Source organism: Salvelinus sp. IW2-2015, linkage group LG2, assembly GCF_002910315.2.
Source record: "Salvelinus sp. IW2-2015 linkage group LG2, ASM291031v2, whole genome shotgun sequence".
Classification (NCBI taxonomy): Eukaryota; Metazoa; Chordata; class Actinopteri; order Salmoniformes; family Salmonidae; genus Salvelinus; species Salvelinus sp. IW2-2015.
Genome location: NC_036839.1, coordinates 22,662,724 through 22,680,157, shown reverse-complemented (window position 1 = coordinate 22,680,157; position 17,434 = coordinate 22,662,724). Strand labels below are relative to the sequence as shown.

At 43.9% G+C, this 17,434-nt stretch overlaps 1 protein-coding gene across 1 annotated transcript in view; it reads right to left on the bottom strand.

Annotated features, from left to right (window-relative positions):
• Positions 1–17,434, bottom strand: part of itgb5 (integrin, beta 5) — a 68,225-nt gene that overhangs the window by 28,180 nt on the left and 22,611 nt on the right. Inside the window, exons 9-10 of the mRNA XM_024006355.2 lie at positions 16,988–17,122; positions 5,118–5,547 (exon numbers count right to left, since the gene is read on the bottom strand). Coding sequence (XP_023862123.1) covers positions 5,118–5,547; positions 16,988–17,122 — 565 coding nt within the window. The remainder of the gene's footprint in view (positions 1–5,117; positions 5,548–16,987; positions 17,123–17,434) is intronic.

Below are 17,434 nucleotides of genomic sequence, written 5' to 3'. Positions count from 1 at the left end.
AAAATGCATTTTCTATTAGCGGTGTCTATAAATTAAAGAGCTGAGGAGGAGAATAGAAGAAGCTGTAGGATATAGGACGGCTCCACAACATTTTGACCATCAAGCAATAAAACCAAAGTGCTTGGATTTGCCAGATGTTTTGCAAACACAGGACTAGTTACAGTCTACGCTAACTATTTTGCAAAATAGGTCAATCATGTCAGAGAGAGATTGGAAGCCCGCTAAATGCTTTCATTTCAATAAGGCAAAGTCACAGTCGTGCCAGGCACACACACATTAATAAACACATGTTCCCATTTACTGTTTGTCCTCCATCTCTACACAGCTTCTACAAGAATCCGAGGCTGCCGATTTATGGAGAGAAAGGGTTTGCGGTCTGGAAACGAAGCCAAGCTATTCCTGGCATTTGGTGCTATTGAGCAGTTAGATTGTTACTGAGAACCTGCTGTAGATGTGACAGAGCAGAAGACTACAGCGTCTAGGTTTACTGAGACAGGCCTTGTCAAAGGCAGCCAATGGCTTTCACACACAGACTTAGCTGATCCATGCGTACACAGAAAGACGCAAAGAAAGAAAGTTTACTGTTGCCTCTATGAACATATTTTAACTCTCTCACACCCTGGTAATCACCCTTTCATACTTTACTGTAAGTGATACAAAGACTAATTCTATCCATACAGTACCCATCTATCTACACCTACTTAATCCTCCAGATATCCTGACAGAGACTCAGCACAGGCCTTAGGGCAGAGAGTCTGGCCTTGCAGAAGACACTGAGGTTACGAATGTATGAGAATACAGAGAGTCTGAGCACAGGTCAGCAGACCAAACACATGCACACAGCGTGGCCCTTGTGGGAGGTTACTGACACCACTCCTCCCCTATCCTTGCCCCTGCCAGATCTACTAACTTCAGAGACTGATTAATGCCCCTGACCTTCATTCTACAGGCCACCGTCTTAGTTTCACAAGAACAGGGTTGCCCTTGCACAGCCACAAGAGGTTCTTTGACTGTAAGCTCAGTATCACACAATCAGCCCTGTCCAGAAACAACCACATAACCTCTAGGCACCATTAGTTCCGTATATCAATAGTGAATATTCCCTCTATCTAAAAACACATCAGTCTCTCAAACTATTTCTAACTATCAACTTCAAATTAAGCTRTGAATAGCTAACCTCTATGTCTGAGCTTTATTATTAGCAGTTTGGCCATTTTGTGGGATAAATTACTATTATAGTGGATATTTCCAATATTGTATTGACCTATTGCCAACTACATTAAATACACCAGTTGATTGAATCATGGGTTCGATGTGGGTGTAATTGGTTCAGGCATGTACAGCTGATGACACAGCCACACTGACAGTCACTGGCCAGAAAAACCAGACTGTAGGCGGTTAGGCTCTATGGGAGGTTTGGCTTGGTGCTATATTATATCACCACAGCACCAGGCAGCACAGACATGACAACAGCAACAGCTGGGTGTGGAGCGTGCCTGGCTTCCATCTATCGGTCCTCCTCACTCTACTCAGAGGGCCAGGGCAAACAAGAGCATGGCTGCTAAAGCTATCAAAGAAGGAGTCTAGGAAGAGATTCCTTTCCTCCAAAGAGCAGAAGGAAACAACATACTCAAAAACAGTAGGTAGTGAAATAGTGTTGGTAAAAGCTCAATGACATAGCTACATTCCAGAAACACAGAGAGGACGGTACAGGTTGGCACAGTCAAATATCTGTGTATTTATAACTGCAGTAAAAAAAAAGAATGATTGTGTACTGTAGTAGTACTACGATATAACCTCAGAGCTCTATTTACAAGAAGAGTGGGACCCACTCTTGTCTCTCTCCACAGCTGTCTTTTAGTGAGTAAGCAGGAACCAATATTCTTGGTTCCTGGTCTGGTGTGCATTTTGGCCGTGACACAGTAATCAGATTAGACGGAGGGAAGCATCAAGGAGAAGGAAAAGAGTCAAGGCCCTAGTAAGAAGGAGCCGCTTCCTGTAGGCCTGGCTGCTACACTGGTCCCTAGCCTAACCCCTGACCCCCTCAGCCTCATGTAGGCCTGGCTGCTACACTGGTCTCTAGCCTTATCCCTGACCCCCTCAGCCTCATGTAGGCCTGGCTGCCTTACACTGGCTCTAGCCAACCCTGACCCCCTCAGCCTCATGTAGGCTGGCTGCTACACTGGTCTCTAGCCTTATCCCTGACCCCTCAGCCTCATTAGGCCTGGCTGCTACACTGGTCTCTAGCCTTATCCCTGACCCCCTCAGCCTCATGTAGGCCTGGCTGCTACACTGGTCTCTAGCCCACCCTGACCCCTCAGCCTCATGTAGCCTGGCTGCTACACTGGTCTCTAGCCTACCCTGACCCCCTCAGGCCTCATGTAGGCCTGGCTGCTACACTGGTCTCTAGCCTTATCCCTGACCCCCTCAGCCTCATGTAGGCCTGGCTGCTACACTGGTCTCTAGCCTAACCCCTGAGCCCCTCAGCCTCATGTAGGCCTGGCTGCTACACTTGTCTCTAGCCTAACCCCTGACCCCCTCAGCTTCATGTAGGTCTGGCTAATACACTGCCGCGCAGAAGAAATATCAGAGAACCCAGAGAAGCACGAGATTGAACTTCACACAACTTTCTAGAGTTTTCCCCGTTAGTTAACACTATCAATATTTTCCTTTACTGTGGCAATTGTAATCGAATCAATGCAATATTAGTCACTTTCAAAGCAACCTACTAAATCAAGTTTTATTGGTTGCATACACAAATTTAGAAGATGTTATTGCGGGTATAGCGAAATGCTTGTGGTCTAAGCAAGACTTAGTATGCAAAACTAACTATGCAAGAGATTGTTGTAGGCAGAGCGCATCGGAGTAGGATTCTATTGCATTGACAGGCACAACTCAGGCCGGCCCGTACTCTACACAGACCGGTGTGCCATAACCAATCAGAGCTGCAGTAGGACTATATGCAAATATGCTATTACTATATATGGATCTGTGCCATTCACTTTGAACTGGACTGTTTTTACAGCATGAGTGGTCGTGAGTAGATACAGTGCTTTGATTCAAAACAAGCGTATCAAAACAACAAGATAAACTTCAAGATTTCTTGCAGACAATGCGGTTATCATGAAAAGGCTGGGAGATTTTAAATGCTTTGAGCTAGAAATGAGAACCCACCCAAGGACAACGCACCAATTTATTTCCTCTTTAATAATGACCAATGCCTTCCGGCAGTTAATCAGTCTGGATCCTGCAGTTCAATCCAAACCAGCTTCTCTTCCTAGCACAACACAGAGCAAATGAGCTGCTATCATCACAGCGTAACCAATCTAACCTATTGCACAATACTGTATACATGGCATGTAACAGGAGGAGAATGGGACTCTGTACAGAGTCTGAACCTCCCCATAACCATTAGTGGGTTTAGGGGACCAATGGTGGTATACAGAATTATTTTACAACACTGTTTATTACACGATTAAGTAACAGTGCCAGAGAAGTGTGGGAGAGAGGACATTCATTCAGATTCATTAGGAACTCATTATAGACTGAGCCAACCATGCACAGCGAGGAGGTGTGTGTGCGCGCACGTGTGTGTGTGAGAGAGAGAATGTGGGGGGCCACAGAGCATACTGGACTGTTAAGATTTAATTACTACCCCACCCCTTCCAGTTATCATCCTACCCTAAGGSCCTACTCATGGTCCGACCAACCGACAAACAAATGGTCCATTTTGTGTTTGTCCACTGCTTGGTCCTGCTGACTAAACGAAACAAGGCATTTTAACTGAGTATAGACCCATGCATTGTATTTGGCAATACACAAGGCACTGAGCAGGGCCTCTGTTACAAAGCTCCCTCTGTGGTTTGGTGGAACAGCYGTTAGCTTGGGGATGAGCCAGGGGCCCTTGGCCAACATCCAGCAGGTCTCGACCCAAAACGCACAGAGGCTACTTGGACTGGACCCGATGTTCTGGGAATCCAATAGGACAGCCTGTTTAGTATGTCACTAAGTTGCTCCCAGCTAGCAACCCTGCCTGCTGCCCAGGACAGTGTGAGAGAAAACTAGGGCATGGGCTTCAAAGCAAGCAAGACCCTCAGGCAGGAGAAAACAGGATTTGTGGTCAACATCAGCACATGCACATTTAATCAATAGAGCACATGAATAGTTGGGGAGAAAAAATATTGGTGGTCTGGTTCTAGAATTCATTCCTGAATCCTGCACACAGCCACCCCAACTCTCCAGGGTCCCAAAGCACCCAGAGAACACAGCTCAGCTAGAGATAGTAAAACATGAACTGCACAACGAACTAGCTCCCAGCAGCTGTTCCTGAGCACTTTACCTTTCCCGAAGAAGAAATTCAGAATCAAGAGACATTTATCATAAAAAAAACACCCCGAACATGTATGGTTTAGTATTAACACACACAAAAAGTACCCTTTCACACACACAAAATAGTAGCAGACCTGCAGGGCTGTGTTCAACGCTGCACCACGAACAGGCTGCTTTTCCTCTAATAAATGCAGGTTGACGTTTATTGTCATGAGTCTTGCATTGGAGGCAGAAAGAACTAAGTGGTTTCCACTACACGGGCATGCTGCAAAGTACAAATTGGCAATAAAAATTCATGAAAAAACACTAGCTTTTTAGTCTTCATTTAAGGTTAGGCATTAGGGTTAGCAGTGTGGTAAAGGTTAGGTTTAAAATCAATATGACTTTTTGGTAGTGCCAGCTAGTGACCACTCTGCAGAGCTGCCTCCAGTACATGAGTCATCTCAATAAATGCCAACCTGCCTAATAAACACAGACCAGAGTGATGTGGGAACAGACCCTGGAAACAACATCCCACCTGCTCACTACTATCGTACAGCCTTGTAGATCAATAAACATKAATTGAATGCATCTCTTAGCATCAACATGACAGCACAAGCCAACTTAGACACACCCTCAATAGCGACACATCTAGGACTCTAGTGTTTCTGCACATGTATCAGGTACTGTACGAAGCACTACTGTGTATGTCTGAATCATTTATGTTGTACACATGCAGAAGTAGAGAGGAGATCCAGCAATTTGGAGAGCGAAGTAGCGGCAGTGCTCCCTTCTCTTTGCACACCTACCTGAGCAGAGGATGCCCTTGTGTCGGGCGCAGGAGAAGTCGTCACACTCGCAGAAGGTCCCGTAGATCTTCCCGAACTCTGACTCGTAGCAGAGGCACTGGTTACAGCTGCACTCCCCTCTCCCACCACAGATCTGCTTCCCCTCCTCCTCTCTACAGGCGCTCAGGTACTTGCTGCCAGCCTCGCCCTCCTGGCACTCACAGCGGGCACCCAGGTAGCCCGGGTCACAGCGGCAGGTACCACAGGTGTACTGTCCGATGGAGCTGCAGCGGCTACTGTTAGCCTGGGTCCAGTCGGTGCAGCCACAGTCACAGCGGTAGTCCACTGACACCTCCAGACGATCCTTGAAGCCCACAGGTTTGATGGTGAATCTCTGCTGGGTGCCAGGGGCGGGGCAGCTCCTAGCGTCCACACTCACGTTGAAGGACACCTGGAAGAAAGAAGAACAGTACAACAGGGTTAGTATATGGACTGGAATTACACAAATTGCCACAATTTGAGAATTTCTCAATCAAGGAGTTTTACACAAACCTACGTCATACTCATAACTGGATTTTAAAATGGTCTCAATCTGGATCCATCACAATTACACCATCTACCTCCAGATAAACCCATTTTGCTCATATTAAGGCTTGGCTGTGATCTACATTTGACCTGCAAGCTGTGTTTATACATGTGGAATTATCTCAGAGAGAGAGAAAGCGCGAGAGATCGAGAGAGCGCGATCAGAGGAGAGCGATCAGAGGACAGTTTGTGGCTTTGAGCCAGTTAGTTGATTAATCACAGCCAATTCAAGCAGCAGATGACACAGACAGGACCTCCACCCATTTGATTGCTCTGAGGAAGGAAGTCTGAACAAGACAGAAACTCCACCCTCCCTTTAGATTGGCTTGTCTCAACAGTTACGTTGATTGGAAGATGGTGCTGCAGTGGATAGCAGATGCTTTATGGACTCCGGAATAATTYTCAAATATGTGTTTTTTTTATGCTGAAAAATATTTTTAACACCGTCTCCACCATCATTTGTTATGACTGAAAATAGCTTTTGGACACCAGGGGCCAGACACCAGTTGGGTGTAAAAAAAATTATAAATAAAAAGTCTTAAAATGCTAGGTCAGGTGTATCTACGTCCAACTTTGGGATCAGAATTTACACCTGCTGCACCAACCAAAAAGACTAGTCGTAGCTAAATCCAGCGTAAGCAATGATTAAGCAATGCACGAGATTTGATGCTTCATAATGGTGGTTGCTAGGCAGCACCCATTACTAGGCTGTTACTGTTCTCGTGGCAGTTTTAAACTTTGCGAGGCATGTCCCATCACTTCAAAGCCCACCCACTATGCATGCATGTTGTTTTCTTAACCATACCTTGATGGATCAATCAATCAATAATTACTGTGGAATGAATATCACTGAATGATGAAGTTATTGGATAAAGTAGGCTAATGCTATTGAAGGCATTTATCATATTGTTGCTTACTGAAACTCCCAAAGTCATTGAACTGTTTTCAATACTTTAAAGCAATAGCCGTGTGGTCAACTATAATTTCAGCCCCTTATCATTGGGACAATATTATCGCGCTGTTTTATGACAAGCGTGGGGAATAGTCTTTATAAATCAATCGTCAAGATTTTTGTTTACCGGAATGTCTGTTTGGATATTTGATTATAATTAGGCTGGGAAAATGTTAGTCAAATTGAGGTCAGTGTTCATAATGATAATCTAGTCTAGTTTGCTCATCTAACAGCATTATCAGAACCTTTTGCTAGCATGTTATGTAGTCTAAGGTAGCCTAGTATAAACAAGTGGATTATTTTGCTCCTCACTCGCGTAGTAGCCTAGGCTATAGTGCCTTCAGTAAGTATTCACACCTTGACTTTTTCCACATTTTGTTGTGTTACAGCCTGAATTTAAAATGGGCTCAATTGAGATGTTTTGTCACTGGCTTAAACACACACACCTCCACTTTGACACTATGGGGTAGTGTTTTTTTTTATTTTTTATTTTTATTTTATTTTTACAAATGAATAAAAAAAAAAACATGAAATGTCTTGAGTCAATAAGTATTTAACCCCTTTGTTATGGCAAGCCTAAATAAGTTCAGGAGTAAAAATGTTCTTAACAAGTCACATAATACGTTGCATGGACTCACAAAACCTCGCAAAGAAGAAAACCTTCTTTAGATGGGAATAATAAAAAATAAAAAAGAAGACAGTTGCCGGAGAGGAAGGAAACCGCTCAGGGATTTCACCATGAGGCCAACGCTGACTTCAAGACAGTTACAGTTTAATGGCTGTGATAGGAGAAAACTGAGGATGGATCAACAACATTGTAGTTACAAACCTAATTGACAGAGTGAAAAGGAAGCCTGTACAGAATGAAAATATTGCAACAAGGCATGGGGCTCCCGAGTGGCACAGCGGTCTAAGGCACTGCATCTCAGTGCAAGAGGCAACACTACATTCCCTGGTTTGAATCCAGGTTGAACCACAACCGGCCGTAATTGGGAGTCCCATAGAGCGTTGCACAATTGGCCCAGCGTCGTCCGGGTTTGACCGGGGTAGGCCGTCATTGTAACTAAGAATTTGTTCTTAACTGACATGCCTAGTTAAAAAAAAAAAAAAAAAAAAAGTACCTTTATTTAAGTCATACTGAAGAAAATGTGGCAAAGCCATTTACTTTTTTGTCCTAAATACAAAGTGTGTTGCATTGGATTTACCCCAAACATATTACGGGTCCAATCCCATATTTTCACGCAAAGTGGTGTCTGCATCATGTTATGGGTATGCTTGTAATCGTCAAGAACCGGGGACTTTTCTTCAGGATAAAAAATAAATTGAATGGAGCTAAGCACAGGCACAATCCTAGAGGAAAACCTGGTTCAGGATAATTCTCCTTTCAGCAGGACAATAACCTAAAACAAGACTAAAACGACACTGGAGTTGCTTACCAAGAAGAAAGTGAATATTCCTGAGTGGCCGAGTTCCAGTTTTGACTTAAATCTACTTGAAAATCTATGGCAACACCTGAAAATGGTTGTCTAGCAATGATCAACAAAATTTGAACAGCAAGTTTGAAGAACTTTTTAAAGAATAAATGGGCAAATATTGTACAACCCAGGTGTGTAAAGCTCTTAAAGATTTACCCAGAAAGACTCTCAGCTGAAATCGCTGCCAAAGGTGATTCTGACATTGACTCAGGGGTGTGAATACTTATGTAAATGAGATATGAGTTATTATAAAAGTGGAGTGGCAGCTCATCTATTAGTTTTCTAATATCCGATCAGACACATTTTGCATGCTGTAATGTAGCATAAATCAAGTGTATTATTTTGCTATTGACTCGCGCATAGGCAACTCGAAAAGCCGGAGGCTGTGAAATATGAACACGAGACTCACATCCTTTAGAAATATAGATTGTTCTTTCTGGTATGTACAAAAAGAATAGCATAGTCCCGCCTCCCGACCAGGCGTAGAGTCTATGCCCAGGCATAGCTCATAGAAGGGCTTACGCCCAGGCATAGCTCATAGAAGGGCTTATGCCCAGGCATAGCTCATAGAAGGGCTGACGCCCAGGCACAGCTCATAGAAGGCTTACGCCCAGGCATAGCTCATGAAAGGCTGACGCCCAGGCACAGCTCATAGAGGGGCTGAGACGCCCAGGCACAGCTCATAGAAGGGCTTACGCCAGGCAAGCTCATAGAAGGGCTGACGCCCAGGCACAGCTCATAGAAGGGCTTACGCCCAGGCACAGCTCATAGAAGGGCTGACGCCCAGGCACAGTCATAGAAGGCTGACGCCGCTCTGCTACCACCAGGCACAGCTCATAGAAGGGCTGACGCCCAGGCACAGCTCATAGAAGGGCTTACGCCCAGGTGATGCAACAGGTATAATCTTTACGTCCACGTAGAGCATGTCGAACGTAGAGATACGACCCACTTACAACCAACTGGTGCAATCGGCCCCAGATCAGCGATCACTAACCCGCGATCCATGTCATTTTTACTGGTTATTGTTATTCACTGTATTTATTCCTCGTGTCACCAATTCTATTTTTTATCTTTAACTCTGCATTGTTGTAAAAAGACCCGGAAGCAAGCATGTCCCTGTTAATCTACATCTGTTGTTTACGAAGCATGTGACAAATAACATTTGATTTGCAGCGCATTACTGTTTCCATCTCTGTAGCTCAACTGCCACAGCAACCATCTCCAGTGTGTGTGTGCGTGCGACTGCCTGTCGTAGATGAGGCAGTGTGTTATTCTTTGTGGTTTCACTCCCTTTAGATGGGATAATGGCGTGAATTCCTCCAGTTAAACTGATACTACCATGAATCTACAACACTGCAATGTACAGTATATATGTCAGTTGATATATCATCACCTTCCATATAACCTTTGGCGCATTGGACAACGCTCTGAGGCAAAACATCTTTAAAACTGGGTAATTCTGCCCAAAGAAAAACACAAGGACCGACTTCAATAACATCAATTAGAATACATATGAAATGTGGTTAACTTTTCAATACATAACAGAGCTCTGGATGAGAGCATGGATACGTTCAACCACAGAAATATTTTAGCATAGAGAAAAGCTAATCTGTGGCAGCTGTAGGGGTATTTCAGGAAGGATGTCCTTCCATGACGTAGGTCTCATAAGGTTCACTCTTCCACATCATTCTCTTTCTCCCAGTGGTTCTCGATGAGTGAAGAAGCGCACACACGTCTACAGGTAGCCTATGTGCCCTTTGGCAGTGTTGAGCCCAGAGCGGTCATTGGAGGTGGAGAGGCAGGGATGTGAGGGGGCAAATGCTGTGCTTTGAAGTTTATCTCCCAAGACTGAAGGCCATAGCCCTCTGGACTGCAGCCCCAAAGCCAAACACTCAGATGCTTGGGCCATGTTGATGTTGGCAGCAGCTCTGCACGCAACGATCTGAGTCTTCAGGAGAGAAAAAGAGCATCGGCCTGTCACTCAGAATGCAGGACCTTTCGCTCTCTCTCTATGGGTCTCCTAGGCCATCAATGTCTTCCATCTTCCCTTCCTCTTTCAATGAGAAGTGAACATCAACAGGCTTAGTGGTGAAGAGGTCATAGTACCACAGACCCTACTGGGTGAGCCGCTGACTAATATGAAACTCTGTACAATATGAGGGTGTGGCTGTGTGTGGAGTAAACACTCATGACATCAACCTGCATCATCTGTCCAACCCAAACCATTGATCTAGTTAGTAAGTGATGAATGTCTGTAGGTAATACAGAAACACGAGTAAAAAAAAAAACGACATCAATAACAAAGCTATTGTCATCCACAAGCACAGCATGGCAGAAGAACAGGACATGAAAGCAGAGTTGTGGTATGTTCCTGCTGAGTACTAGATAAGCCTCCAATCAGAGTCCACAGGAAGGAAGGGCCCACATAACACATGGAAGAACTGCTTGTCTGCTGTTTGCCTCTTCCACTACAGCACAGTGCTCTTCCTAATGAGGTAATGAGATTTAGGGGAGTGAGTCACGAGGAACCCATCTCCTTTAACCATGTGGCTCGTTAGGGAAACTAGCAACCATGAGATAAAGCTGCTGGATAAAAAAGGCAGGGAACCAAATCCCAGGACATTACTGCTGTGATTGTGAGAGAGGGATGGAATGGAGGAGTGGAACGGAGAGAGCAGCAGATTAATCACCAAAGTCTGTCTTGAGTCAAGTATTCAACCACTTTGTTATGGCAAGCCTAAATAAGTTCAGGATAAAACATTTGCTTAACAAGACACATAAGTTGCATGGACTCACTCGGTGTGCAGTAATAGTGTTTAACGTAACTTTATGATTACCTCATCTCTGTACCTCACACATACAGATCATTTTAAGGTACCTCAGTCCAGCAGTGAATTTCAAACACAGATTCAACCACAAAGACCAGGTTTTCCAACGCCTCACAAAAAAGTACACCTATCGGTAGACAAGACATTGAATATCTCTGAGCCTTGTGAAGTTATTAAATTACACTTTGGATGGTGTATCAATACACCCATTCACTACAAAGATATAGGCGCACTTCCTAACTCATTTGCCGGGGAGGGAGGAAACCGCTCAGATGACGCGGATGCTACGCTACAGGACTGTTTTTCTAGCACAGACTGCAATATGTTCCGGAACTCATCAAAAGGCATTGAGGAGTATACCACCTCAGTCACCGGCTTCATCAATAAGTGCATCGACAACGTCATCCCCCACAGTGACAGTACGTACATATCCCAACCAGAAGCCATGGATTACAGGCAACATCTGCACTGAGCTAAAAAGGCTAGAGCTGCCGCTTTCAAGGAGTGGGACACCACTCCGGACGCTTATAAGAAATCCAGCTATTCCCTTAGACGAACCATCAAACAGGCAAAGCATCAATGCAGGACTAAGATTGAATCCTACTACACCGGTTCTGACGCTTGTCGGATGTGGCAGGGCTTGCAAACTATTACGGACTAAAGAGAAACCCTGCCACGAGCTACCCAGCGATGCAAGCCTATCAGACGAGCTAAATGCCTTTTATGCTCGCTTCGAGGCAAGCAACACTGAAGCATGCATGAGATGAGAGCACCAGCTGTTCCGGACGACTGTGTGATCACGCTCTTCGTAGCTGATGTGAGCAAGACCTTTAAAACAGGTCAACAGTCACAAGGCTGCGGGGCCAGACGGATTACCAGGACGTGTACTCAAAGCATGCGTGGACCAACTGGCAAGTGTCTACACTGACATTTTCAACCTCTCCCTGACCAAGTCTGTAATACCTACATGTTTCAAGCAGACCACTATAGTCCCTGTGCCCAAGAATGCAAAAGTAACCTACCTAAATGACTACCGCCCCGTAGCACTCACGTTGTTAGCCATGAAGTGGTCATGGCACACAACGATGAGAGCCTATAGGGAGGTCAGAGACCTGGCAGTGTGGTGCCAGGACAACACATCACCAACAAACGATCATGGTCCAAACAGACCAATACAGTTGCGAAGAGGGCACGACAACACCTTTTCCCCATCAGGAGACTGAAAATATTGGGCATGGGTCCCCAGATCCTCAAAACGTTCTACAGCTGCATCATCGAGAGCACCGCCTGGTATGGAAACAGCTCGGCATCCGCCCATAAGGCGCTACTAGGGTAGTGCATATTAGAGATCGACCGATTATGATTTTTCAACGCCGATACCGATACCGATTATTGGAGGACCAAAAAAGCTGATACCGATTAATCGGACGATGTTTTAATTTAATTTATTTAAATTTATTTGTAATAATGACAATTACAACAATACTGAATGAACACTTATTTTAACTTAATATAATACATCAATCAAATCAATTTAGCCTCAAATAAATAATGAAACATGTTCAATTTGGTTTAAATAATGCAAAAACAAAGTGTTGGAGAAGTAAAAGTGCAATATGTGCCATGTAAAAAAGCTAACATTTAAGTTCCTTGCTCAGAACATGAGAACATATGAAAGCTGGTGGTTCCTTTTAACATGAGTCTTCAATATTCCCAGGTAAGAAGCTTTAGGTTGAGGTTATTATCGGAATTATAGGACTATTTCTCTCTAAACCATTTGTATTTCATATTGACTATTGGATGTTCTTATAGGCACTTTAGTATTGCCAGTGTAACAGTATAGCTTCCGTCCCTCTCCTCGCCCCTACCTGGGCTCGAACAAGGAACACATCGACAACAGCCACCCTTGAAGCATCGTTACCCATCRCTCCACAAAAGCCGCGGCTCTTGCAGAGCAAGGAGAACAACTACTACAAGTCTCAGAGCGAGTGACGTTTGAAACGCTATTAGCGCGCACGCCGCTAACTAGCTAGCCATTTCACATCGGTTACACCAGCCTAACCTCGGGAGTTGATAGGCTTGAAGTCATAAACGCACGAAAGTGCTGTTTGAATGAATGCTTACGAGCCTGCTGCTGCCTATCACCGCTCAGTCAGACTGCTCTATCAAATATCAAATCATAGACTTAATTATAACATAATAACACACAGAAATACGAGCCTTAGGTCATTAATATGGTCAACTCCGGAAACTATAATTTCAAAAATAAAACGTTTATTCTTTCAGTGAAATACGGAACCGTTCCRTATTTTATCTAACGGGTGGCATCCATAAGTCTAAATATTCCTGTTACATTGCACAACCTTCAATGTTATGTCATARTTACGTAAAATTCTGGCAAATTAGTTCGCAACGAACCAGGCGGCCCAAACTGTTGCATATACCCTGACTCTGCGTGCAAAGAACGCAAGAGAAGTGACACAATTTCCCTAGTTGAATAATTGCCTGTTAAGATGAATTTCTTTTAACTAAATATGCAGGTTTAAAAATATATACTTCTGTGTATTGATTTTAAGAAAGGCGTTGATGTTTATGGTTAGGTACACATTGGTGCAAATGGTGCGAATTTTTTTCCGCAAGTGCGCTTGTTAAATCTCCCGTTTGGCAAAGTAGGCTATGATTCAATGATAAATTTACAGGCACTGCATCGATTACATGCAACGCAGGACAAGCTAGATAAACTAGTAATATCATCAACCATGTGTAGTTAACTAGTGATTATGTTAAGATTGATTGTTTTTTTATAAGATAAGTTTAATGCTAGCTAGCACCTTACCTTGGCTCCTTGCTGCACTCGCATAAGAGGTAGTCAGCCTGCCACGCAGTCTCCTCGTGGAGTGCAATGTAATCGGCCATGATCGGTGTCCAAAAATGCAGATTACCGATTGTTATGAAAACTTGAAATCGGCCCTAATTAAACGGTCATTCCGATTAATCGGTCGACCTCTAGTGCATATGGCCCAGTACATCACTGGGGGAAAGCTTCCTGCCATCCAGGACCCATATACTAGGCAGTGTCAAAGGAAGGCCCCCAAATTTTTTTAAAGACTCCAGTCACCCAAGTCATAGACTGTTCTCTCTGCTACCGCATGGCAAGCGGTACCGGAGCACCAAGTCAAGGACCAAAAGGCTCCTTAACAGCTTCTACCCCCAAGCCATAAGACTGTTGAACAATTAATGAAATGGCCAATCGGACTATTTACATTAACCTCCCCCCACCACCTTTGTTTTACTGAGTGGTACTGAGTACCACTCTCCATATTTTCAAGCCTAGTGGTGCTGCATCATGTTATGTGTATGCTTGTAATCGTTAAGAACTGTGGAGTTTTTCAGGATAAAAAAAGGAATGGAATGGAGCTAAGAACAGGCAAAAATCCCAGAGGAAAACCTGGTCCAGTCTGCTTTCCACCAGACACTGGGAGATCAATTCACCTTTCAGCATGACAATAACCTAAAAACACAAGGCCAAATCTACACTGGAGTAGCTTACCAAGAATACTGTGAATGTTACTGAGTGGCCGAGTTACAGTTTTGACTTAAATCTACTGCAAGACCTAAAAATGGTTGTCTAGCAATGATCAACAACCAATTTGACAGAGCTTGAAGAAGTTTGAAAATAATACATTGGCAAATGTTCTACAATCCTGGTGTGGAAAGCTCTTACAGACTTACCCAGAAAGACTCAGCTATAATTGCTGCCAAAGGTGCTTCTACAAAGTATTGTCTCAGGGGTGTGAATACTTATGTAAATGAGATATTTCTGTATTTCAATCTCAATACATTTGCCAACATTTCTAAAAACATTCACTTTGTGATTATGGGGTGTTTGTTTGTCCATTTTGAATTCAGGCTGTAACAACAGCGTGTGGAATAAGTCTACAGGTATAAGTCTACATACTTTCTGAAGGTACTGTACAGGATCTTAATTTTGTTGCAGAGAAATGCAGATGAGCTTCATGATTTACAGAAATTCAGTGACAACCCACACTAAGACACAATTATATTAACATTGCACTTTTCATGTAGCATAATTTGTCAGCTAATAGTCTAAACACGGATCAAGCAACATTATGGACTATACTGGTCAAATTAAGATCCTACATCTATATGGGAAATATTTAGTACTCTTTAAGGTTTGAGAGTGTCGCAGTGAAAGGAAGGTGGGCTTAAGTTTGTACACTGGGTCTAACACACATTTGTTACCACGTTGTCTTTGTTCGTTAAAATCGCCTCTGGTTTCACCAACCCTTCTTTCTCTAACTTTTGTAGTGAGGACATTGACATGCAGCTTCAGGCCCCAGAGCAAGGCTGCAGCCAGAGACCCTGTGACTGACACCCGGGAACTTTCCCAATTCCTCCTCCCTCTATTCCTCGCGTCCTCTTTCCTCACCTTTTTAGGAGGACAGATTAGCACTCAGAGGCCTGCAGAGAAAATACCCCCGCTGCAGAACAAAAGACAGAGTTAGACCCATCACCCTGGCCATGCAGAGATGTGATTCCCCCATTCACTACTATTATTCATTCACCCTCCATCCCCACACACCATCCTTATTTCCTACATTCAATTAAGACAAATAAGGAATCAGTGAGGGAGACACTGGGGCTTTGGGAAGAAGAATTCCACAGGGTCGGATCTCTGCGTGGTGGAGTGTACAAAGTAGCCCCTTGCTGAGCATTTCAATAGATCCTGTACAAATCCTCATTGGGGCCTGAGGATTTGAGCAGTGCAGAATTCAAAGCAATTAAGATGTGCAGTGATCTCACGTCACCTGACCTTTCTTAGAGTTTTGTTAGCTGAAACAAAGGAAGAGAAGAACGCATTCCATCTAAATGGYAAGAACATGTTGGAACCCAATTAAAAAGCCAGCTAAAATATTATTCCGATGCCAAATTATTATCCCCCCCCCTATACGTAGGTCTACTCACACTAAAATGCTTTCTGTGGAGGCTACTGATGCCACATCACCCATAGACTACTTCATCCAAAGCCATCCAAAATAGCTTATTTGGAGGGCTATTTGGAAAGCACAACTGATTTCCAATTGCAGTGTTCAGAAGCCAAGAATAAGTTGAGTCAGTTCAAACTCCCACTGCTATCCCAGGAAGAGGGTGACCCTTGCCTTGAGAATGGCCAGTATCTGCCGAGACAGCCGTGTGTTGACAGAGTATGTGTGTGTGTTGGTTGGAGACAGGACATTCTGGAGTCCCAGAGAAGGGATGGACACCATGACTAATATTTTTTCCAAAACAGACAGAAGCATTTTTGCCACCCCCAGTTTGCTTTCTTCCAAGGGAAAGAATATGTTTGCATTATTTCAGTCATGGTCTGCTCATATCAAATACATTAAGCAGGGTCAAATTTTAGCGCACACATATGYTAACTGTTAAAGAGAGTAAGCAAAGCAACAACATTGTTGTTCTCTCACTCAATCTCTCTTTTTCTCAGAGTCTAAGACATGGCCGATATCGCTCCTTTAGTCTCCCGGCAACTGCAGTTTAATTTAACCAAACAGGAACTGCAAACTGAAGAGGATTGAAAAGTCACACTGTGCTGCCAAGTCACAACTTGCTTTCTTTAGTCAGTCATTCGCTGGCTGGGTGGATGATATCCATGATATTCCTGTCAGTGTTGCCGAGAGACATGCCACTGGGCTAACTAAGCCTTAATGCAAATACCCCATGATGCATCTGTCCACAGGCTGGAATTACATCCTGTTACAGTTGTGTTGCATCGTTCACATGTTGTCCATGACATGACAGTCAGATCACCTGTACATTAGGCAGGCTGGGAAAGGTTCACTAGTCACTATCAGGCAAAGCTGCAAACTACAAAGACCTAAAGATCTGATTTTATAACCAACCCTAACTTTTGATGAAGACCAAAAAGCATATTTTCGTTTATATACATTTTCACGATATAGCCAATTTTGACTTTCCAGCTTGGCCTGATAGTGCAAATCCATAGGAAGCCAGGAGGTCTGAGAGACTCACCGTGTCTCCGATCTTGAGGTCGGCACACTTCCTGAGGCCTGGTAGGGGCTGTCCGTCCTGACAGGTGGCCGTGAAGGACAGACTGAGGTCTTCAGGTTGATCCCACACAGTCAGCTCCACTTTGGACCGGATGTTCTGGAGGGAGGACACACAGACAGAGAGAGAGAGAGATTGGATGAACTCACAGATACATATGCCTTGAACACAAAAACAGACAGACACATATACAGATCGACAGACACACACTTATGAATAAGTACTTTGACATTTGCATCAAAGTAGTAAATATGTCATATATTTGAAAACAAGACAGATGGTCCACTGGTCAACTATCCAAACAAGTCTGAGCAAAGACTCCTATCAATACGAACCGTTGATTAATGTGCACTGTCCCTGTAAAAATAAAATAAACTCAAACTCAATAGATCACATGAGCATTAAAGTATG